At 39.2% G+C, this 23,606-nt stretch overlaps 1 protein-coding gene across 10 annotated transcripts in view; it reads left to right on the top strand.

The window, feature by feature from the left end:
- The window catches only part of SUCO (SUN domain containing ossification factor), a 123,409-nt gene that overhangs the window by 20,876 nt on the left and 78,927 nt on the right, over positions 1-23,606 (top strand). For 7 of the 10 annotated variants that reach the window (XM_070077348.1, XM_051857109.2, XM_051857108.2 and 4 more), the window contains exons 2-6: positions 525-639; positions 2,980-3,090; positions 6,672-6,820; positions 10,759-10,896; positions 12,955-13,105. In XM_070077348.1, the coding sequence (XP_069933449.1) occupies positions 525-639; positions 2,980-3,090; positions 6,672-6,820; positions 10,759-10,896; positions 12,955-13,105 (664 nt within the window). The remainder of the gene's footprint in view (positions 1-524; positions 640-2,979; positions 3,091-6,671; positions 6,821-10,758; positions 10,897-12,954; positions 13,106-23,606) is intronic. The other 3 variants (XM_051857113.2, XM_070077350.1, XM_051857112.2) reach the window with 1 other exon arrangement.

Here is a 23,606-nt window from a genome sequence, read left to right as displayed (position 1 = left end):
GTAAAAATTATTTGAAAACTTTACTTTTATGCTTTGAAACACTTTAGCTAATTTAGGATTATTTGTTTTTAAATATCTGGTGAAGTTTAGGATGTCATTGGCATCTGGTACTTTCTGAGAAGGTTAGCCCTTTGACAACTTTCTCTGTTCTGTCTATGAAAATATGATAATTATCAGATACTTCTTTGGTGAAGCCTTTCTTGTTGTACCTTCATGGAATTTATGATACTTTACTTGGAATGCTGATACTATTTATATTTTTCTTAGAGATTTAAATAAAAATCCCTTGTCCTAAGTACATTTATCTTCATTATTAAATTGTTAAATTCTTAAGAGTATTGGGATAGCAACCATCTGCTTATTGCCTCTAATTCTGATCCTTATAGAGAATATGTTGACTTAACAGTTTTTCTTCTCTTACCGACCTACCCACCCACCTTTCCTTCATTCCTTCCTTCTTTCCTTTCTTCCTTCCCTTCTATTTTTCTATTTTGTCGGTGATTGTGGTGATGGGTGTTTTACAGGCTTCCCAGTTGGCGTGTATGTTGTAAAGAGAGTTCTTCAACTTCAGCATCATCATATTACTCTCAAGATGACAATTGTGCTTTAGAAAATGAAGATGTACAATTCCAGAAAAAGGTACCTTAAATAATGTTGACATTTGGTGTATGTTTTAGCTTTTGAAGACTGTCTGAAAGCATTCAAAACGAGCAATTTAAAAAATACTATGCCATAATTTTTGGTAGAGACTGGTATATTACCTTGTTAAATCTGAAGAGTTACTAAGGCAATTTTGAAATTATGATAATGTGGAGATACTTATTCACATTGCTTGCATTTGGAATTTAAAATTTCATTATCATCCTTAGGCCCCCACTAATGCATGTTCAGAGAATAATGCATGTTCAGAGAACTGAAAATTAGTGCTCTTCTTTTTAATGCTCTAAACCGGGAGTGAGAAACATTTTTATTTAAAAGGCCATTTGGGCACTTTATTATTATTTTTTTAATTTTTAAAGATTTATTATTTGTTTGAAAGTCAGAGCTACAGAGAGAGAGAGGGAGAAACAGAGACAGATCATCCATCTGCTGGTTTATTTCCTGGATAGTGGAAACTGCTAGAGCTGGGCCAGCCAGTGGCGAGGAGCTTCATCTGGATCTTCCACATGGATGGTGGGGGCCCAAGCACTTGGGTCATCTGCTACTGCTTTCCCCAGGCCACCAACAGGGAGCTGGATCATGGGACATGAACTAATGCCCATATGGAATGCCAGCATCTCAGGAGGTGGTCTCCGTTACAGTGCTGACTCTATTTGGATATTTATTACATCATTCATGGGCCATACAAAATTATCAACTTAAAAATTAGTAGGTTTATTCAGTTTTGAGTCCCACCTGTGATTGGCTTGGCAGGGCCAAACCAATTAATTTCATGTGCCTTATATAACCTACAGGTCTGATACTCCATACCCCTGTGATACTTAGAATATTTCTAAAGAAACTCTTATAAATTAAAAGCTATTAGAAATGAGTATTATGAGGAGAACCTGCAATCAGTGGCTTTATAGTTTGTTTTGTATAATTAAGCACAGTGACTAGATAGAGTCCAAAATATCTGATGGTCTCTAAATTTTTATTTTATCACTTTAAATGGTAAAAGGTGAGTATCAGCTAAGTTTAGCTTTTGTTTCAAAGTACAGTGTGTTTACAGAAGTAATTTTTTAAAAATTAATTTTTTTTTATTTGAAAGTCAGAGTTACTCAGATTGGGAGAGACAGAGATCTTCCGTCTGCTGGTTCACTTCCCAAATGACTGCAGTGTCTGGGGCTAGGGCTGGGGCTGGACCAGGCTAAAGCCAGGAGTCAGAAGCTTCATCTGGCTATCCCATATGCGTTTCAGGGACCCAAGTACTTGGGCCATCTTCTGCTGCTTTTCTAGGTGCATTAGCAAGGAGCTGAATCAGAAGTGGAGCAGCTGGGACTCGAACTGGTGCCTGTATGGGATGCCAGCTTTGCCAGGCAGTGGCTTAACCCACTACACTATGATACTGGCCCCCAGAAGTAATTTATACTGACAATAACTTTCATATTTATATCTGATTCTCCTCCAAAAGAATCAACTTACTATTTCTTGTGAAAATGTTCAGACTTTTTCTGTAGGTATAGATAAATGAATATTTTCTTTCCACTAAAATGTTATATAAATATTCTCTACAAATTGACTTCTTCTCTCTCAGTGATATCTTTCCATAATAATATATCCTTCTGAATAATTTTTTATTCCATCATATAGATGCATCATAATTTATTCATAATTTCTTTACTAACACACTTTTGCATTGTTGCTCAGATGTGTTTGTGTGTCAACATACATATTTGTTATATTCACATGCTTGGCGTTTTGGGGGGGATCATGATATTTGGAATAAATTATTTAAACTTTTGAGTTATGTGTAGAATATATTTCTGTGATGGAGCATTTAAAATTTTGAAAAGTTAGTAAAATGCCTCAAAAAACTATAATTATATGATTTCACATATAGTCTATAAGACTTAGATCTAGTCTCTTCTTTGATGAGATATTTGGAGACCAAATATTGTAAAAATGAATTTAAGCAAACCATTGTGTGTGTGTGTGTGTGTGTGTGTGTGTGTGTGTTGGGGGTGGGAGGCAAGAAAGAGATTGAGTAAATGTAGATTTTCAGTAAACATGTAGATATTTGTGAAAAGCTCAGGTAAGCAAAGATGGATATAAACTTTGCTTTTATGAAAATAACTCTAGAAGGCTTCTTTAAAGACATATGGTATCTGAAATCCTAGCTTGAATATGAATAGAAAACATGCATGTAAACAAAAGTAATTAGGGTCAAGGGCATACCAGGTAGTTTTTTGCTGTACAGAAAGAGGTAGTTTTTAATTACCTCTTTAAGACTGTTTTATGGAACAATTTTATCAGTCTTTTTTCTTTGTTGTAATATAGGATGAAAGAGAGGGACCTATCAATGCTGAGTTACTGGGAAAATCAGGTTCAAATTTACCTGTTCCTCCAGAAGAACATAAATTAAAAGATGACCACATTGTGGATTCACAAGTAAGCCATTTTAACAATATGCCCTTTCAAACTGCTTTACAAACTTTTCTTTGGTCCTCATTGTGTACTTTTTTTTCTTTTTTAACTACCATATAACAGGACGCAAGACTGTTTACTTTCTAGTAGTACTGCTTTTGAGAATGTGTATAATTACAGATTTAATAATAAATGTGATTATTTTGTATGTTGTTAACAGTTTTAGTATAAGTCTTAATTTCCTCTCAGTTTCCTTATGGGCTCATTGTCTTGTCTATTTACATTTTTTAGATATCAAACTTATTTTCTAATCTTTAATTACAATTGAAGGAAGTATATATAGAACATAAGGTATTTTGATACCAGTATTTTCACATAGTATGATATATGAATTAATAGATTACAAGTTAAAATATTTCTTCCCTTTTTCTCTCATTTTTACATTCTGAGCATTGTTTTCTATTTTGTATAACAGACTTTATGTAAGATGATAAAATGCTCAGGCATCTGGAAACCATTTAATATCAGTAATGGCCTAAGGATAAGAATAATTGATGTAGAGACCAACTAAGGAAATATCTTAAATTTTTAAAAAACAAAAAAATTTCACCTCAGTACGAGAGAGAATATATCCCCTTCACTCTGATATCTCTAATATAGCTAAGGCTGTTTTGTAACTTACTGGGTTATCTAAGGTGATAAACCTTAATTTTATTAGTTTCTGGAAGACATTTGTCAAGAGTTTATGCATAGTAACAGTAGAAAAATGAGACTTTCTCCCTTACAATTGTATGAAGAGTCTTGCCATTATTCATTTTCTAGAATTTTTATTATGATATATTCTTTTTTTTTTTTTTCTTTTTTCAGGCAGAGTGGACAGTGAGAGAGACAGAGAGAAAGATCTTCCTTTTCCGTTGGTTCACCCTCCAATGGCCGCCACGGCTGGCGCGCTGCGGCCGGCACACCGCGCTGATCCGATGGCAGGAGCCAGGTACTTCTCCTGGTCTCCCATGGGGTGCAGGGCCCAAGCACTTGGGCCATCCTCCACTGCACTCCCGGGCCACAGCAGAGAGCTGGCCTGGAAGAGGGGCAACCGGGACAGAATCCGGCGCCCCGACCGGGACTAGAACCTGGTGTGCCGGCGCCGCTAGGTGGAGGATTAGCCTAGTGAGCCGTGGCGCGCCGGCCTTTTTTTTTTTTTTTTTTTTTTTTTTTGACAGGCAGAGTGGACAGTGAGAGAAAGAGAGACAGAGACAAAGGTCTTCCTTTGCCGTTGGTTCACCCTCCAGTGGCCGCCGCAGCCGGCGCGTTGCGGCTGGCGCACCGTGCTGATCCGAAGGCAGGAGCCAGGTGCTTCTCCTGGTCTCCCATGGGGTGCAGGGCCCAAGCACTTGAGCCATCCTCCACTGCCCTCCTGGGCCACAGCAGAGAGCTGGCCTGGAAGAGGGGCAACCGGGACAGAATCCAGTGCCCCGACTGGGACTAGAAATTGGTGTGCCAGCGCTGCAAGGCGGAGGATTAGCCTATTGAGCCACGGCGCTGGCCCATGATATACTCTTGCTCAAATGCTTTGAAGTGCTTACCACACGTTGTTTACCTATGCTTATTGATATAGTCCCTGTTAGCCACATGTGGCTATTGAGCACTTGATATGTCCAAATTGAGAGTTACTAAAAGTAGAAAACGCACATTGAATGTTGAAAATTTAGTTGAAATAGAATATAGGGGCTGGCACTGTGGCGTAGCCGGTAAAGCTGTCACCTGCAGTGCCGGCATCCCATATGGGTGTTGGTTTGAGTCCTGGCTGCTCCATTTCCGATCCAGCTCTCCCTGCTATGGCCTGGGAAAGCAGTAGATATACCAAGTCCTTGGGGCCCTGCACCAGTGTGGGAAACCTGGAAGAAGCTCCTGGATCCTGGATCCTGGCTTTGGATCAGCTCAGCTCCGACTGTTGCAGCCAATTGGGGGGTGAACCAGCGGATGGAAGACCTCTCCCTCTGCCTCTCTCTGTGTAACTCTGACTTTCAAATAAAATAAATAAATCTTTATAAAAAAGAATGTAAAATATTGGATATTAAAAAATGTTGAAGTACATATTGAAATTATAATACTACATTTTAAGATAATGCAATTTAAGCCCTTTTCTCAAGGCCTTTACCACAGAAACACAAACTGTATTCTTTTGTATTTTACTTAGTATAAATTATTCTCCAATAATTGTGCTTTGTATTCTCCTGAATCTATGCCTTGTATTTTCTTTCTGCTCCTGTATTGGTCCTTCCCATCTTCATGGTTTATGGCTTACCTCTTATATCTGTAATAGTTGAGGGATGGGGAATGTCCAGCTTGCATACTGTAAGCCCTGTGAAATCATTTGGTCTGGCCCTGCAAAGAAAGCTGCAGGTGGGACTTAAAATTCAGTAAGTCCAAATTTTTAGATTGATTATTTTGTATGGCTTGGGAATGATGTTCTAAATGTCCAAATGGACCTTGGCACAAAAATGATTCCCCACACCTGGTCTGTAGTTTTTCTTTTTCTTGAACTGAATGTGAGCTTCTTCCAGTTGATACTCACTGAGCATTTAACTGCGTATTCTTTGCTGGGTTCTGTGTTAGATACTGGGGATAGTAAGGAAGATAGTCTTTATTCAAGGCATTTGTAGTTGAAGAGAGACATAAATAATAGCAATTTAAATGTTATAGAAGCTGGGAGAAACATCTACAGGGAATGATGGAGGTATAGAAGAAGGAGAATGACTAATGTTTAGGGTTGTAGGGGAGTAGGTGTTGATAGATAGAGGTTTTCATATATGAGTGTTAACTGGATTTCAGATTGTACTTTGGAGGGGTGAATGGCCCAGGGCATTTAGGACTGAAAGAGCCATGAGCATTATTTATTACTCTATAATATTAAGTGTCCATGTCTTACATTGTTGTTTATTGATACTTTTTTTTTAAAGACTTGTTTATTTTATTTGAAAGAGTTACATAGATAGAGAGGTCTTCCATCTGCTGGTTCACTACCCAATTGGCCGCAACGGCCAGAGCTGTGCTGATCCGAAGCTGGGAGCCAGGAGCCTCTGGAAGAGGTCGCCCACACGGGTGCAGGGGCCCAAGGACTTGGGCAATCTTCTACTGCTTTCCCAGGCCATAGCAGAGAGCTGGATCAGAAGTGGAGCAGCCAGACTTGAACCGGCATCCATATGGGATGCCAGCACTGCAGGCAGCAGCTTTACCTGCTATGCCACAGCGCCAGTCCCAGTTGATACATGTTAATATACTTAACATTGGATTATTTTTGTTGTTACTAGCATTCATTAATTACAGTCAGAGGAAAGTGTTTATAGATCCTAGTACAAAATAAGAAGTAGGAAAAGAGAATGAGACAAACTTTTTTTTGTACTTCATGAAATGCCACGAAAATACGTACATCTGTATTTTAAGATGAAATGTATTCTGTAGGGTGATAATGTTGGAAGAATTTTTTAAAAGTAATTTTTAAGTGATCATTCTTTAAAATTTTTCAGCTTTGTATAAACTCCTGTCAGCTAAAAAGATGATTTATTAATCTCAACATTTAATAGTGCCTTTGCGTTTTTTAACAGAATACAAAGAAGTTAAGTGCATCGATAATTGAGACACTCCCTGCAGTTGATTTACATGAAGATTCTTCCAGTGTGGTTGTGGAAAGTGAAAATGTTGAAAATATTTCCAGTTCATCTACCTCAGAAATCACTCCAGTCTCAAAGCTTGAGTAAGTCATTACACAGTGAAAATCAACAACTTCGAAATCGAAAACAAACAAAAATCCTTCATAGTTAATGAGAAAAATTTCTTAATATTTGTCGCTCCCCCTCTTCGTGGAGGAACGACACTGAACCCTGCCTAGGCTTCATATCCGAGTCACGGCACCATTATGTCGCTCCCCCTCTTCATGGAGGAACGACACTAAGCCCTGCCTAGGCTTCATATCCGAGTCACGGCACCATTATGTCGCTCCCCCTCTTCGTGGAGGAACGACACAGGACCCTGCGCTGTTCTTTTCGTCTGCTCGGCCCTCCCCGGGTTTGCTGCTGGTTCTTCCCGGGTTGGCTACTATCCCTTCCACCTCCGTGGAAGGGCAGTTCCCCCTGGCCACATTCCCCACTTCCGCAGGGGAGCGGCACACCGCCGGCCGGCTCTCTCGGGGGCTGCACAGGTATTCCCCTTAGATGTTCCTCTTAGATGTTCCCGGTGAATGCCGTCTCTCTCCTCCTTTATAGTCCTCCTCTGCCAATCCCAACTCGGCTGCCCACACGCCGAGTACGCTGCTCTCCTCCAATCAGTAGCAAGTCCTACAGTTTATTGGTTGAACTGGAGGCAGCTGTGCGGAAGCTGTTTACTTCTCTCCCAGCGCCATATTGTGGGAGAGCAGATGCATAGAATAAGTCTTAATTCCAGTAACTCAGTCCAGTCCGGGCTGCTCCCCACAATATTGAGCCAGACATCTTTCAGACTTTGGGGTTTTTTTGGGTTTTGGAACATTTACATAGATGTTAGTAGTTGGCCATTTTTGATTTTTGGATTAGGGGTACTCAACCTGAGGATAAGGCAGCATGATACTTAAGTTTGAAGTTTGGACTAATTTATAGTGCCAGTGTTGTATATGCATGTTTTATTTATTTGAAAGAGAAACAGAAAGATAGAGAGCTCCCATCCCCTGGTTCACTCTCCTAAATACCCACAATGTCTCTGGCTGGGGCCAAAGCCAAGAACCAGGAACTCATTCCAGGTCTCCCGTGTGGGTGGCAGGGATCCAACTACCTTCGCCTTCGCCTTCACCTGTTTTTCGCATTAACAGGAAGCTGGAATTAGGAGCAGAACTAGATCCTGGACCTAGCTACTCGGTGTGGGATGTGGGATCCCATGCAGTGTTTTAAGTACCAGGCCAAATGCTTGCTCTGGTGTATATGTGTTTTGAATATAGTCTTATAATGAGCTTAGTTATTTTGCTACCTACATGAAGTTGATTAGCTCATAACAACGCAGACTCCATAGTGTAGATAAAATGAGGTTCTGCTTCGGAAACACAGTGCTTATTTGAATAATGATCCCAATAATTGTAAAAACTCAAATGTCAGGTTATTCATTTCCATTAATTATCACTGACATTCCATTCATAGTTATGTCTTTGACTAGCTAGCTGTCTTTTTTCAAACTTGGTACTAAATTTTCAAAATATTTAAATTTAAATTTTCCTTAATTTAGTTTATCTGTTGTGTATATTTCTAGTGCTTTTCAACAGTAGTCCAAAGAACAAAGTGAAATGCTCATTACTTTATCAGATGAGTTATATCATATGAATAATATGATTATTATTATTATGATTAGTAATAAGTTTATCATATGAGTAATACAGAGTGCACAGAAGAATATGTGATATATAGTGGAATACATGTGTGAGTGAATATCATTATTATTATCATCACTACATTTTTTTATCACAGGCACTTTTTTTTTCAATATTTTATTTTATTTAATGAACATAAATTTCCAAAGTACAGCTTATGGATTACAATACCACCCCCCCCCCATTACTTCCCTCCCTCCAACACTCCCCTCTCCCACTCCCTCTCCCCTTCCATTCACATCAAGATTAATTTTCAATTATCTTTATATACAGAAGATCAATTTAGCATATATTAAGTAAAAATTTCCAGTTTGCACCCACACAGAAACACAAAGTGTAAAATACTGTTTGAGTACTAGTTATAGAATTAATTAAACACCTAAGAGTAATTGTGTATTTTTTTTATTTTCCCTCCCACTCACCCCCCTCCCATCTCTCGCTCCCTCTCCCATTCCATTCACATCATGATTCATTTTCAATTATCTTTATATACAGAAGATCGATTTAGTATGTATTAAGTAAAGATTTCATAAGTTTGCACCCACACAGAAACACAAAGTGAAAAATACTGTTTCAGTACTAGTTATAGCATTACTTCACTTTGGACAACACACTAAGGACAGATCCCACATGAGAAGTAAGTACATAGTGACTCCTGTTGTTGATTTAACAATTTGACACTCTTGTTTATGGCATCAGTAATCTCCCTAGGCTCTAGTCATGAGTTTCCAAGGCTATGGAAGCCTTTTGAGTTCGCTGACTTGGATCTTATTCCGACAGGGTCATAGTCAAAGTGGAAGTTCTCTCCTCCCTTCAGAGAAAGGTACCTCCTTCTTTGATGGCCCCGTTCTTTCCACTGGGATCTCACTCGCAGAGATCTTCCATTTTGGTCTTTTTTTTTTTTTTTTTTTTCTTCCCCAGGGTGTCTTGTCTTTCCACGCACAGGCACTTTTTAATCACCTGTCTCCCTCAAATATATAAGGGATTAGCTGGCAGGAATTGTACAGGCAGATGTTAACAGCATTTACCAACCTGTCATAGTAAGGGATAAGGGAGCAGAAGACATATTGAGAAATAGAACTTAAAATTTTTCAATTTAAATACTTAGTTCAGGAAGGATTTGTCTCTCTCTCTGTCTCTAGTGCATCCTATTTTCCATTATACTAAACATGGCTATTCAGTAAAATGAAGTTGAGACATTGAAAAGCATTTGGGTATATATTTTTAAATGAAATTCTACAAGTGCCTTAGAACTTCAGGGAAATGTCTTTTTTTTTTTTAATTTTTATTTATTTTTGACAGGCAGAGTGGACAGTGAGAGAGAGACACACAGAGAGAAAGGTCTTCCTTTTGCTGTTGGTTCACCCTCCAATGGCTGCCATGGCTGGCGCGCTGCGGCCGGCGCATCACGCTGATCCGAAGCCAGAAGCCAGGTGCTTCTCCTGGTCTCCCATGGGGTGCAGGGCCCAAGCACTTGGGCCATCCTCCACTGCACTCCTGGGCCATAGCAGAGAGCTGGCCTGGAAGAGGGGCAACCGGGACAGAATCCGGCGCCCTAACCGGGACTAGAACCTGGTGTGCCGGCGCCACAAGGCGGAGGATTAGCTTATTGAGCCACGGCGCCAGCCCAGGGAAATGTCTTAATAGGTAACTTTTGATGCTGTTGCCGTAGCTCTAATGTTGTAGAATTAATATGCTAATAGAGACCACACTTTGGAAAAGATATATTGGGGAAAAAATTTTTAAGAATGTAATTTTTGATAAGACCAAATATTAACTTATTACTTTTTAAAAAATTTGTTTGAGAGGCAGAGTGATAGAGAGACAGAGAGATCTTGCAACTGCTGGTTCATTGCTCATATGGCCATAACAACCTTTCCTGAAACATCTGGATCTCCCACATCAATGGCAAGGATTTAAGTGCTTGAGCCATAGTTTGCTGCTTCCAGGGTGCATTAGCAGGAACCCAGATTGGAAGTGGAGTAGCCGAGTTGTAAACCAGCACTCTGATACGGGAGGTAGACATCCTAAGTGGTGGCCTAAATGACTGCACCATGACACCCACCCACTATAATATTTTATTTTAACATTTAGTAATTAGAAGTTGGAGAATAACAGGTTGAGTCAAAAGTTGACTGTACATGACTTAAAATTAGTGAATTTTTGAAAATATTCGGCATAACTGTAAAGCATTCTTTTTTCTTTGGCTTAGATTAAGTATTTTAAATCATTCATAGCATTTTAAACTTATTTTGAATGAAATCTGGTAAATTACTAGATTGTCTTTTTGTTTGTTCTTTTAGTGAAATAGAAAAATCTGGTACTATCCCTGTAGCCAAACCAAGTGAAACCGAACAATCTGAAACTGATTGTGATGTTGGTGAGGCCCTTGAAGCAAATGCTCCTGTTGAACAACCTTCCTTTGTCAATCCATCAGAAAGGTGGGTATGAGCAATTTTTTGTCCTTGGTGTTTTTTTTTTTTTTTTTTTCAGATGGAAGACATTTATTTCTGTGTAGTAACTTAAAAACTATGTATTATGTAAAAGGCAAAAATGTATGTATTTGATGTAAATGTGCAAATACTACTAATAAAGATTGTATGGAAAAGTCTTTATAAAGATTATTTATTTGCATATTTTTAAGATTTATTTATTTGAAATTCAGAATTAGAGAGTGGAAGAGAGGGAGAGATGGAAAGAGAGATCTTTCATCTGGTGGCTTACTCCGTAGATGGCCACAATGGCCAGTACTGCACCAGGCTGAAGCCAGGAGCCAGGAGCTTCATTGGGGTCTTCCACATAGGTAGCAAGGACCCAAACACTTAGGCCGTCTTCTGCTGCTCTCCCAGGCCATTAGCAGGGAGCTGGATAGGACATGGAGCAGCAAGGACACTAACGGACACATATGGGATGCCAGCGGAACGGAGGTGACTTTACCCACTTTGCCACAGTGCTGGCCTCAAGATTATTTCTCTATCCATTATGTCTTCAGTAACAGAAAGTCAACAATTTTGACAATCAGTTCTTCCAGGCAGTTGAAGGACTGAGAAGTGTACATTTTGTTTTGTACATATCGTTTAGTGCTTGATTGTAAGAAGCTTCATTGTCCATTCATTCCTGGAACATTGTGCATGCTTTACAACTTGTAGTGGCGATTGTCTTCTGTCAGGTGTTGTGATGACCCTGGAGTATTTCACAATGTTATAACCTTTAGTTTAAAATGACTAATCTCCACAGTAACCACACAGTTGAAATGTATGCTCTAATTTAGTAATTTTTAAAGTTTATCTGTAGAACTTCACCTTAGGATTCTGTTTTTTCAAACATTTCTTTTTTTTTTTTTTATTTGACAGGTAGAGTTATAGACAGTGAGAGAGAGAGAGAGACAGGGAGAAAGGTCTTCCTTCCATTGGTTCACTCCCCAAATGGCCACTACAGCCGGTGCTGCACCGATCCGAAGCCAGGAGCTGCGTGCTTCCTCCCAGTCTCCCATGCCGGTGCAGGGGCCAAAGCACTTGGGCCATTCTCCACTGCCTTCCTGGGCCACGGCAGAGAGCTGGACTGGAAGAGGAGCAGCCAGGACTAGAACCCGGCCCCCATATGGGATGCTGTTGCGCAGGCTGAGGATTAACCAAATGAGCCACGGCGCTGGCCCCTGAAACATTTGTAATACCATTTACAATAATGCATTTTCTATAGGAATACAGAATGCAGACACCAATATGTATTGATATTTTTGAAAGTGTGCACTCAGTTTTCTATTTTTTTTTTTAATGCTGGTTACTGTAGTGAGTTTTGTGCATTTGATTTAGTTTATTTCTGTTTGAGAAATGCCTGGAATGTCTTCAGACAATGTATATACAATTACTGACCAAAGTTTCCAGCAAAGAAGTTAACAGTTTTAAAACACCTATTTACATCCTGGGGTCCTTCAAAGATCAAGTGAAAAGGCAGGTACGCTACTGAATACAGTAGCTGGATCATAACATGCATTCCATGCAAGGCAGTTCCCTCACTTGCAACCAAACCACTTTAATTTACAACTTCAGTGTGTATTATGAAGTCTGTAATTTCTTGAAACTCACCTGGCTCCTGTGAAGAGTTGAGGCTGCATTTCCAGTCTTCATCATCAACATGGTTGCATTGAAGATTTCGCCCTGGATCACCTGGGATCTGGTCAGCTGGGGAAACTGTCTGTACTGGGGCTTGGTATGCACACCAGTGCCAGCATGACAGACTCTGCTGCTTCTGGCTGCCAGTGTGCTGCTGCTTCTGAAAAGAGGGCCTCCAATGTGAACCTGTCTTTGGTATTTTTCTGTAAGAACAGTAGTGCTGTGTTTGAATAAACTTTGGTACATTCTTAATTACATTTTATGATCGAAAGAAAGCTGATCTTTTAGTATTCCTTTCTGTTTACTTTTCACAGGATTTTAACAGTTTAGATTGCATAATATTATGCAGCTAAAATTGAATTTAATATGTCTTTTGGTTTCTAATAGCCTTGTTGGCCAACATATAGAAAATGTTTCATCTTCACATAGCAAAGAAAAGATAACAAAGTCTGAATTCGAATCAGAAGTTTCAGTAAGTGAGCAGGATGATGGCAATCCAAAATCTGCCTTGAATGCTTCAGAGATTTTAAAAAATGAGGTAGGTATATAAATCTTTCACTGTCTCCTACTTTTTGTATAAAGCATTTTTGTTATTAGCTATTCTATTTGCTAGGTGCATATTTGCCATAAAATCAGTAGTTTAATAACATGACGTTTTTAATGGACATAGACTATGCTTATTTCATGTTATTCTTTCCAATATAGTATTTATACATAAGTTTCTCACAGTACACTGTTTGGTTATATACAATTAAATGATTTTCCACCACCATCAACTATTTGATTGCACATACATATAATCATTATTTAATCCCTTCCTTCCTTACTTTCAAGATTTCATTATTTCAAAGACAGAGTTACAGAGATTTTCATCTGCTTGTTCATTCCCCAAATGGCCATAACAGCTGGGGCAGAGCCTGAAACTCCATTCAGGTCTCATACATGGGTGGCGGGGGCCCAAGCCCTTGGGCCATCTTTCACTGCTTTCCCAGGTGCATTAGCTAGAAACAGAACTGGAAGTGGAGCAGCTAGAACTGCCATGACTTGAGTAGTGTCTTCTACTCCTTTCCCAGGCCACAGCAGAGAGCTGGATTGGAAGTGGGGCAGCCGAGACTTGAACTGGCACCCATATGGGGTGCTGGCACTGCAGGTTATAGCTTTACCTGCTGTGCCACAGCACTGGCCCCTTTGCTACCTTTCTTTTCTTTCTGAGTACTACTTTGATTCCATGCCAGTATAAAATTTCCTGAGTTTTTTTTTTTTTTTTTTTTTTTTTAAAGACCCTGTCCCATCATTGATCAATAATTGGGTCTTTTTTTTTTTTTTTTTTTTTGACAGGCAGAGTGGACAGTGAGAGAGAGAGACAGAGAGAAAGGTCTTCCTTTTTGCTGTTGGTTCACCAATGGCCGCTGTGGCTGGCGCGCTGGGGCCGGCGCGTTGCGCTGATCCGATGGCAAGAGCCAGGTACTTCTCCTGGTCTCCCATGGGGTGCAGGGCCCAAGTTCTTGGGCCATCCTCCGCTGCACTCCAGGGCCATAGCAGAGAACTGGCCTGGAAGAGGGGCAACCGGGACAGAATCTGGCGCCCCGACCGGGACTAGAACCCGGTGTGCCGGCGCCGCTAGGTGGAGGATTAGCCTATTGAGCTGTGGCACCGGCCAAATTTCCTGAGGTATTAACATAGCAGTTTAAGCTCCCTTCAGGTAAGAAATAACTAAGGGAGATGAAAGCCACTTTATGAACTAAACAAAAGGAAACAAGTAAGATTAAACAGTAATTCAAAGTGACAAGTCCCAAATCACATATATTCCTTTTTAATTCGGAATCTTCTGTTTTCCTTTCTCTCACAAATTTTCAGTGATATGTGCTTACAACAACTTAAACTTCATTCTGAAAACTCAGTTACTAAACCAGCTGTTTTTATGATAGTTCTTACAAGTGTAGGAGCACAGCATGTATTAGATAGCATTCTAAGGGAACTACTTTTATTTTTCCCAATGAAATAAAATCAAACATATGTTAAATTTCAATTTTCAAGTATCACATCCATAGATAAAACCATTACATATGTCTCTTTTGGATCTGTTTAAGTCTAGTTCAAGCATGGCAGCTAGCTATATCCTAAATTTGTTTGCCTTAACTATTAGCTGACTGAAACTGTTAGTTCTTCCATTATCTAAGAGACTCGGACTGTTGCTTAGTCCTGCAAATTGGCGAAGGAGTGGAATTTTAATTATAATTGTATTTGTATTATTTACCTCATAAATTAAGATCCCAGAAATAGAGATGATGAGTACATTTCAAGGGACAGGTGTTAAGGCACAGCTGGTTAAGCTGCCTCTTGGGATGCCTGCATCCCACATCAAAGTGCCTAGCATCAAGTTTCACTCTGCTTCCCATCCAATTTGTAGATAATGAGCCTGGGAGGCAGCAGGTGATGGCCCAAGTGTTTGGGTTCCTTCCACCCGTGTGGAAGACCTGCATGTAGTTTCTCGCTCTGGTTTTGCCCTGACCAAACCCTGGCTGTTGTGGGCATTTGGGAGTGGACCAGTGAGTAGAGCTGTCTCTCTGACTCTGCTTTTGAAATTTGGGGAGTGAACCAGTTAATGAAAGATCTCACTTTTTCTGTCATTCTTGCTTTTCAAATAAATAAATCCTTTTTTAGAAAATGATCTCTACCAGCTATCAATTCCCAACTTGACTCTCACTGGGATTAAACATGACAATAGGTCTGATCTGATTTCATCATCATTTAAAAAATCATCTATTATTTTTCACTTTATGTTTCTGTGTGGGAGCAAACTGTTGAAATCTTTACTTAATGTATGCTAAACTGATCTTCTGTATATAAAGAGAATCAAAAATGAATCTTGATGTGAATGGAAGGGGAGAGGGAGTGGGAGAGGGGAGGGTTGCGGGTGGGAGGGACATTATGGGGGGGAAGCCATTGTAATCCATAAGCCGTACTTTGGAAATTTATATTCATTAAATAAAAGTTTAAAAAAAAAAAAAAGAAAGAAGGGAGGGAGGGAGGGAGGAAAGGAAGGAAAGAAAAGAGGAAAGAAGGAAGGGAGGGAGGGAGAAAGGAAGGAAAAGTGGGGTTAAGAGGGGGGAATAAGAGAACCTAAAGACCATATAGTTGTTAAAATTGTAAAACACATACATATACTCATGAATATACCATGAATGGCTCATGTTCGTCAAGTGTTAAAATGAAAATTGTATGCATATTAATGCATTATAGTTATATAGCCCTTTATAGCTTATGTATGTTTATGTTTATTTTTTAATGACATCTATTTGAGAAGCAGTTACAGACAGAGAGGAGAAACAGAGAGAGAGAGATATTCCATCCACTGTTTAACTTCCCAAATGGCCACAACGACTAGGGCTGTGCCAATTCGAAGCCAGGAGCCAGGAACTTTTTCCAGGTCTCCCACATTTGTGGAAGGACGTAGGGACTTGACCCATTTTCTGTTGCTTTACCAGGAGCCTTAGCAGAAGGCTGTATCAGAAGTGGAGAAGCTAGGACTCAAACTGGCGCCCATACAGGATGCAGGTCACAGCTTAACCTGCTGCACCACAGTACCGACTCCAGGTGTTTATGTTTACAGCATCATTTAATTGTTAGAGTCTCCACAAAGGACCACATTATTTCCAATTAGATATAAATTTTAAAGCACTCATTCAGAGACACCTAACAACTAAATGAGAGTTGGATTCTGAACACAGTTTCTAACCCCAAATTCCAGGTTTTTTTTTTCCTATGAAAGCAGCAATATATAACAAAATAAATGAGAGGAAACTTAAAAAAAAAAAAAAAAAAAGAAAATGATCTCTACCAGCTACCAGTTTTACCAGCTACCAGTTTGTTTTTGTTTTTTTTTGTTTTTTTTTTTTTTAAAAAGGAACATGTTTTTTAAAAAAGGATGTTGTAACATCCAGTAGTTTGTGTAATATCCAGTTCAGGACACCTCTGCCCAGTTAAGTTCATGTGTGTAGGAGAATTTGTTTCTGATGTAGTTTAATTTTTGTGCTGTCTCTGTTATCTCAAGGATTTGCAAACAGAGTTTGCTAGGCTAACAGACAATGCATTACAGAGTTTTTTTTGTTTTTTTTTTTTGTTTTTTTTTTTGACAGGCAGAGTGGACAGTGAGAGAGAGAGAGACAGAGAGAAAGGTCTTCCTTTGCTGATGGTTCACCCTCCAGTGGCCGCCGCGGCCTGCGCGCTGCGGCTGGCGCACTGCGCTGATCCGATGGCAGGAGCCAGGTGCTTTTCCTGGTCTCCCATGGGGTGCAGGGCCCAACGATTTGGGCCAATCTCCACTGCACTCCCGGGCCACAGTAGAGAGCTGGCCTGGAAGAGGGGCAACTGGGAAAGAATCTGGCACCCCGACCGGGACTAGAACCATGTGTGCCGGCGCTGCAAGGCGGAGGATTAGCCTAGTGAGCCGTGGCGCTGGCCCGCATTACTGAGTTATTGTAGATGGTGCAGTACAAAATGATTTTATTGTGTTTTTTAGCTCTCTTGTTTTTTTATGAAACTAAATAGCAGTTATCTCCTCTCCTCCCAGAATGTGTGTATGTTCTTTTGTTGCAGTTTTTATATTTGGACTTTATTCTTACCTCAGCAAGGTCCATTTTTATAACTGTATGTTTCTTGTTTGTTTTCTCTGTATATTCAAATTAGATTTTTGTTACTTGATTTTAAAAATTGTTAGTGGTTGATGTTACCTCCTGAATCTTTATTTCCTGCCACTTTACCAAAATAGCCACATATTTCATTTAGTAAGTATCTTGTTCTGCAGAACACTCCTATATAAAACTTTGTGGGCACTAAATTGCAAAGTCTTCCTAAAGGGAGGTTTGGGAAAGTTTTAAGTTAAGAAGAAATTGTCCAGGTGATGTTTGGCCTAGAAGAGGCCGTTTGGTACACACACATTTCATATCAGAGTGTCTGGATATGAGTTGTGGCTCTGGCCCCCATTTCTAGCTTTATGCTCATGTGTACCCTGTGAAGTGACAAGTGATGGCTCAGTAGTTGACCTCTTGCCCCTTTCCTGAGTCACTTGGAATGAGTTCCTAGCTCCCAACTTTAACCTCACTTAGCCCCAGCTGTTGTGGGAGTTGAGAGTAAACTAGTGGATGGCAGATTTCTAAATTTCTCTCAAATATTTTTTTAAAAAATTATGGTTACAGAGGTTATAGGTATTTTGTATTAATTCTCAAAATAGGTGATAATAGACCAAAAGATACTACATGATACTGTTGCGTTATTTATCAGTTAGTTCTCTAGACATTGTACATTTCCTAGTACACTGTTAATAAATATATTAGACATCATTTTAGGAAATTAGCATTGGTAAAATATTTGGAATGAACATCTGTGTATACACTTCAATTTAAGGAACGAAAATTATAGATTGTGTCCCTTTAATGATTGTAAAAATTTAATTTTAAAACTTTCCAGAGAACTATAAACCATAAATACTATAATTTTGTATATTTTAGAACACTATAAGTGACATTATTCTTGACTTCAGTAGCATTTTAATCAGCATTGTTTTTGAGATTTGTCCTTTCATTATTTTCATTTTGTGTTATACGTTATCTGTTCTTCTGTTTATAGATATTTATAGGTTGCTTCTAATTTTTTGATATTAAAAATAATGCTGCAACGAGCATCCTTTTTCACAGTTTCTTAGACTATGTGTGATATCATTGACATTTTTACATGCCAGTAATTAGTGGGTATGCACATTTTATTGTTGCTAAATTTAGACTCCTTTTAGCAGTCTGATTTCCCATGATTCATTAGCCTTGCCACACTTGACAACAGACTGTCACAATTTAACCTCCATCAGATTGGTGTAATTTACGTGATATCTCTGATTTTTATTTGTATTCCAGTATTACTGAGATTGTATTACTTTTTTTTTTTACTGAATTTTATTTTTTTCCCCTTTCCCTGTCTTTCATTGATATGTAGGCATTCTTTATAGTTGGTAATTGGTAATAATCCTTTGTTGGCTGAATGTGTTGTAAATTGATATATAATATAACTGTTAATAATATAAAAGTCTCACTCTGATTTGCTTCGTGTGGTTTATTAAAATTTAATCTATGCAATTATATTACCATTTTTTATGAATTATATATTTTGAAACTTGTTTTAAATCTTATTAGCCTGAGTCAGAAAGATGTTTCTTCTTCAAAAATGTAAAGTTTTGGATTTTATTTTTGATTTTTACATTTAGTTATTATAATCTACCTCAAAAATTTGTGTACATTATATTTCTTGTTAAGGATTTGTGGAAACAATGTTTGTGTAGCACAGCTAAAAATTAGCTGACTTTAATGGATATTTTAACTTAGATTGTAAGGTAATTGCCCTACAAATATACTACTTGTTTTTTTTAGGATATAATATAGTTTTGGTTCTTAATATACAAACCATGCTCATACCACTAATGTGCAAGAATACATCTTTGTTTTTAACTTTCATTTAATAAGTATAAATATCCAAAGTACAACTTTTGGATTATAGCAGCTTTCCCCCCCATAACCTCCATCCCACCCGCAACCATCCCATCTCCCAATCTTTCTCCCATCCCATTCTTCATCAAGATTCATTTTCAATTATCTTTATATACAGAAGATCAACTTAGTATATACTAAGTAAAGATTTCAACAGTTTGCACGCACACAGATACACAAAGTATAAAGTACTATTTGAGTAGTAGTTTTACCATTAATTCGTGTAGTACAACACATTAAGGACAGAGATCCTACATGGGGAGTAGGTGCACAGTGACTCCTGGGGTGATTTAACAATTGACGCTCTTATTTATGTCAGTAATCACCTGAGGCTCTTGTAATGAGCTGCCAAGACTATGGATGCCTCTTGAGTTCACAAACTCCAATCCTATTTAGACAAAGCCATAGTTAAAGTGGAAGTTCTCGCTTCCCTTCAGAGAAAGGTACCTCCTTCTTTGATGGTCCGCTCTTTCCACTGGGATCTAACTCACAGAGATCTTTCATTTAGGTTGTTGTTGTTGTTGTTTTTTTTTTTTTTTTTTTTTTTTTTTTTTTTTTTTTTTTTTTTTTGCCACAGTGTCTTGGCTTTCCATGCCTGAGAAACTCTCGTGGGCTTTTTGACCGGATCTGAATGCCTTAAGGGCTAATTCTGAGGCCACAGTACTGTTTAGGGCATCTGCCCATTCTATGAGTCTGCTGTGTATCCTGCTTCCCATGTTGGATTGTTCTCTCCTTTTTAATTCTATCAGTTATTATTAGCAGACACTAGTCTTGTTTATGTAATCCCTTTGACATTTAACCCTATAATTATGATCAAGTATGAACTGAAACTGATCACTTTGACTAGTGGGATGGCATTGGTACATGCCACCTTAATGGGATTGAATTGGAATCCCCTGGCATGTTTCTAGCTCTACCATTAGGGGTAAGTCCGAGTGAACATGTGACAAACTGTACATTCCTCCCTCTCTTATTCCCACTCTTACATTTAATGGGGATCACTTTTCAGTTAAATTTAAGCACCTAAGAATAATTGTGTATTAATCAAAGAGTTCAACCAATAGTATTAAATAGAACAAAAAATATTAAAAGGAATAAAATAGTAAGTTATTCCTCGACAGGACAAGGGCTGATCAAGTCACTGTTTCTCCTAGGTTTCACTTCTACAGGTTTCCTTTTAGGTGCTCAGTTAGTTGTCACAGATCAGGGAGAACATATGATATTTGTCCCTTTGGGACTGGCTTATTTCACTCAGCATTATGTTTTCCAAATTCCTACAATTTATTGCAAATGACCAGGTTTTTTTTTTTTTTTAACTTTTATTTAATGAATATAAATTTCCAAAGTACGATTTATGGATTACAATGGCTTCCCCCACATACCGCCCCTCCCACCCACTACCCTCCCCTTTCCTACTCCCTCTCCCCTTCCATTCACATCAAGATTCATTTTCGATTATCTTAATATACAGAAGATCAGCTTAGTATACATTAAGTAAGGATTTCAACAGTTTGCTCCCACACAGAAACATAAAGTGAAAAATAATAGATGATTTTTTTTAAATGATGATGAAATCAGATCAGACCTATTGTCCTATTTAATCCCAGTGAGAGTCAAGTTGAGAGTTGATAATTTCTTTTTTTTTTTTTTTTTACAGAGGATCAGTTTAGTATACATTAAGTAAAGATTTCAACAGTTTGCACCCCCATAGAAACACAAAGTGAAATATATTGTTTGAGTACTCGTTATAGCATTAAATCTCAATGCACAGCACATTAAGGACAGAGATCCTACATGAGGAGTAAGTGCACAGTGACTCCTGTTGTTGACTTTACCAATTGACACTCCTGTCTATGGCATCAGTAGTCTCCCTATGCTCCAGTCATGAGTTTCCAAGGCTATGGAAGCCCTCTGAGTTCTCCGATTCTTATCTTGTTTAGACAAGGTCATAGTCAAAGTGGAGGTTCTCTCCTCCCTTCAGAGAAAGGTACCTCCTTCTTTGAAGACCTGTTCTTTCCACTGGGATCTCACTCGCAGAGATCTTTTGCCAGAGTGTCTTGGCTTTCCATGCCTGAAATACTCTCATGGGCTTTTCAGCCAGATCGGAATGCCTTTAGAGCTGATTCTGAGGCCAGAGTGCTATTTAGGACATCTGCCATTCTATGAGTCTGCTGAGTATCTCACTTCCCATGTTGGATCACTCTCCCCTTTATTTATTCTATTGGTTAGTGTTAGCAGGTACTAGACTTGTTTATGTGCTCCCTTTGACTCTTAGTCCTTTCATTATGATCAATTGTGTACTGAAATTGATCACTTGGAATAGTGAGATGGCATTGGTACATGCCACTCTGATGGGATTGAATTGGAATCCCCTGTTATGTTTTTAACTCTACCATTTGGGGCAAGTCAGCTTGAGCATGTCCCAAATTGTACATCTCTTCCCTCTCTTATTCCCACTCTTATGTTTAACAGGGATCACATTTCAGTTAATTTTTAACACTTAAGAATAACTGTGTATTAATTACAGAATTAAACCAGTCATATTAAGTAGAGCAGACAAAAAAACTACTAAGAGGGATAATGTATTAAGTTGTTCATTAACAGTCAGGGCTATGCTGATCAAGTCACCGTTTCCCATAGTGTCCATTTCACTTCAGGATGTTTCCTTTTTGGTGTTCAGTCAGTTGTCACCGATCAGGGAGAACATATGGTATTTGTCTCTTTGGGACTGGCTTATTTCACTCAGCATGATGTGTTCCAGATTCCTCCATTTTGTTGCAAATGACTGGATTTCGTTGTTTCTTACTGCGGTATAGTATTCTAAAGAGTACATATCCCATAATTTCTTTATCCAGTCTACCGTTGATGGGCATTTAGGTTGGTTCCAGGTCTTAGCTATTGTGAATTGAGCTGCAATGAACATTAGGCTGCAGACCGCTTTTTTGTTTGCCAATTTAAATTCCTTTGGGTAAATTCCAAGGAGTGGGATGGCTGGGTTGAACGGTAGGGTTATCTTCAGGTTTCTGAGGAATCTCCAGACTGACTTCCATAGTGGCTTGACCAGTTTGCATTCCCACCAACAGTGGGTTAGTGTCCCTTTTTCCCCACATCCTCGCCAGCATCTGTTGTTGGTAGATTTCTGAATGTGAGCCATTCTAACCGGGGTGAGGTGAAACCTCATTGTGGTTTTGATTTGCATTTCCCTGATTGCTAATGACCTTGAACATTTTTTCATGTGCCTGTTGGCCATTTGGATTTCCTCTTTTGAAAAATGTCTATTGAGGTCCTTGGCCCATCTCTTAATTGGGTTGTTTGTTTTGTTTTTGTGGAGTTTCTTGATCTCTTTGTAGATTCTGGTTATTAACCCTTTATCTGTTGCAGAGTTTGCAAATATTTTTTCCCATTCTGTCGGTTGTCTCTTCACTCTCCTGACTGTTTCTTTTGCAGTACAGAAACTTCTCAATTTGATGCAATCCCAATAGTTAATTTTGGCTTTGACTGCCTGTGCCTCCTGGGTCTTTTCCAGAAACTCTTTGCCTGTGCCAATATCTTGAAGGGTTACTCCAATGTTCTCTAGTAACTTCATGGTGTCCCGTAGATTTAGTCTTTAATCCATGGTGAGTGGATTTTTGTGTAAGGCTTAAGGTAGGGGTCTTGCTTCATGCTTCTGCACATGGAAATCCAGTTTTCCCAGCACCATTTATTGAATAGACTGTCCTTGCTCCAGGAATTGGTTTTAGATCCTTGGTCAAATATAAGTTAGCTGTAGATGTTTGGGTTGATTTCTGGTGTTTCAATTCTGTTCCATTGGTCTATCCATCTGTTTCTGTACCAGTACCATGCTGTTTTGATTACAACTGCCCTGTAGCATGTCCTGAAATCTGGTATTGTGATGCCTCCGGCTTTGTTTTTGTTGTACAAGATTGCTTTAGCTATTTGAGGTCTCTTGTGCCTCCATAAATTTCAGCACCATTTTTTCCAGATCTGAGAAGAATGTCTTCGGTATCTTGATTGGTGTTGCATTGAATTTATAAATTCACTTTCCTGACAGTTTCTTCTTTTTCTTCTTCTTTTTTTTTTTTTTTTTTTTTTTTACAGGCAGAGTGAAAAGTGAGAGAGAGAAACAGAGAGAAAGGTCTTCCTTTTGCCGTTGGTTCACCCTCCAATGGCCGCCTTGGCCGGCGCGATGCGGCCGGCGCACTGCGCTGATCCGATGGCAGGAGCCAGGTACTTATCCTGGTCTCCCATGGGGTACAGGGGCCCAAGCACTTGGGCCATCCTCCACTGTACTCCCGCGCCACAGCAGAGAGCTGGCCTGGAAGAGGGGCAACCAGGACAGAATCCTGTGCCTCGACCGGGACTAGAACCCGGTGTGCCGGCGTCGCAAGGCGGAGGATTAGACTAGTGGGCTGCGGTGCCGGCCCCTGACTGTTTCTTAAGCAGTCCGGAAACTTCTCAATTTGATGTAATCCCAATTGTTAATTTTGGCTTTGCCTGTCTGTG

Source organism: Oryctolagus cuniculus, chromosome 7, assembly GCF_964237555.1.
Source record: "Oryctolagus cuniculus chromosome 7, mOryCun1.1, whole genome shotgun sequence".
Lineage (NCBI taxonomy): Eukaryota > Metazoa > Chordata > Mammalia > Lagomorpha > Leporidae > Oryctolagus > Oryctolagus cuniculus.
The sequence above is the reverse complement of the archived record's forward strand: the minus strand, read 5'-3'. Positions and strand labels throughout refer to the sequence as shown.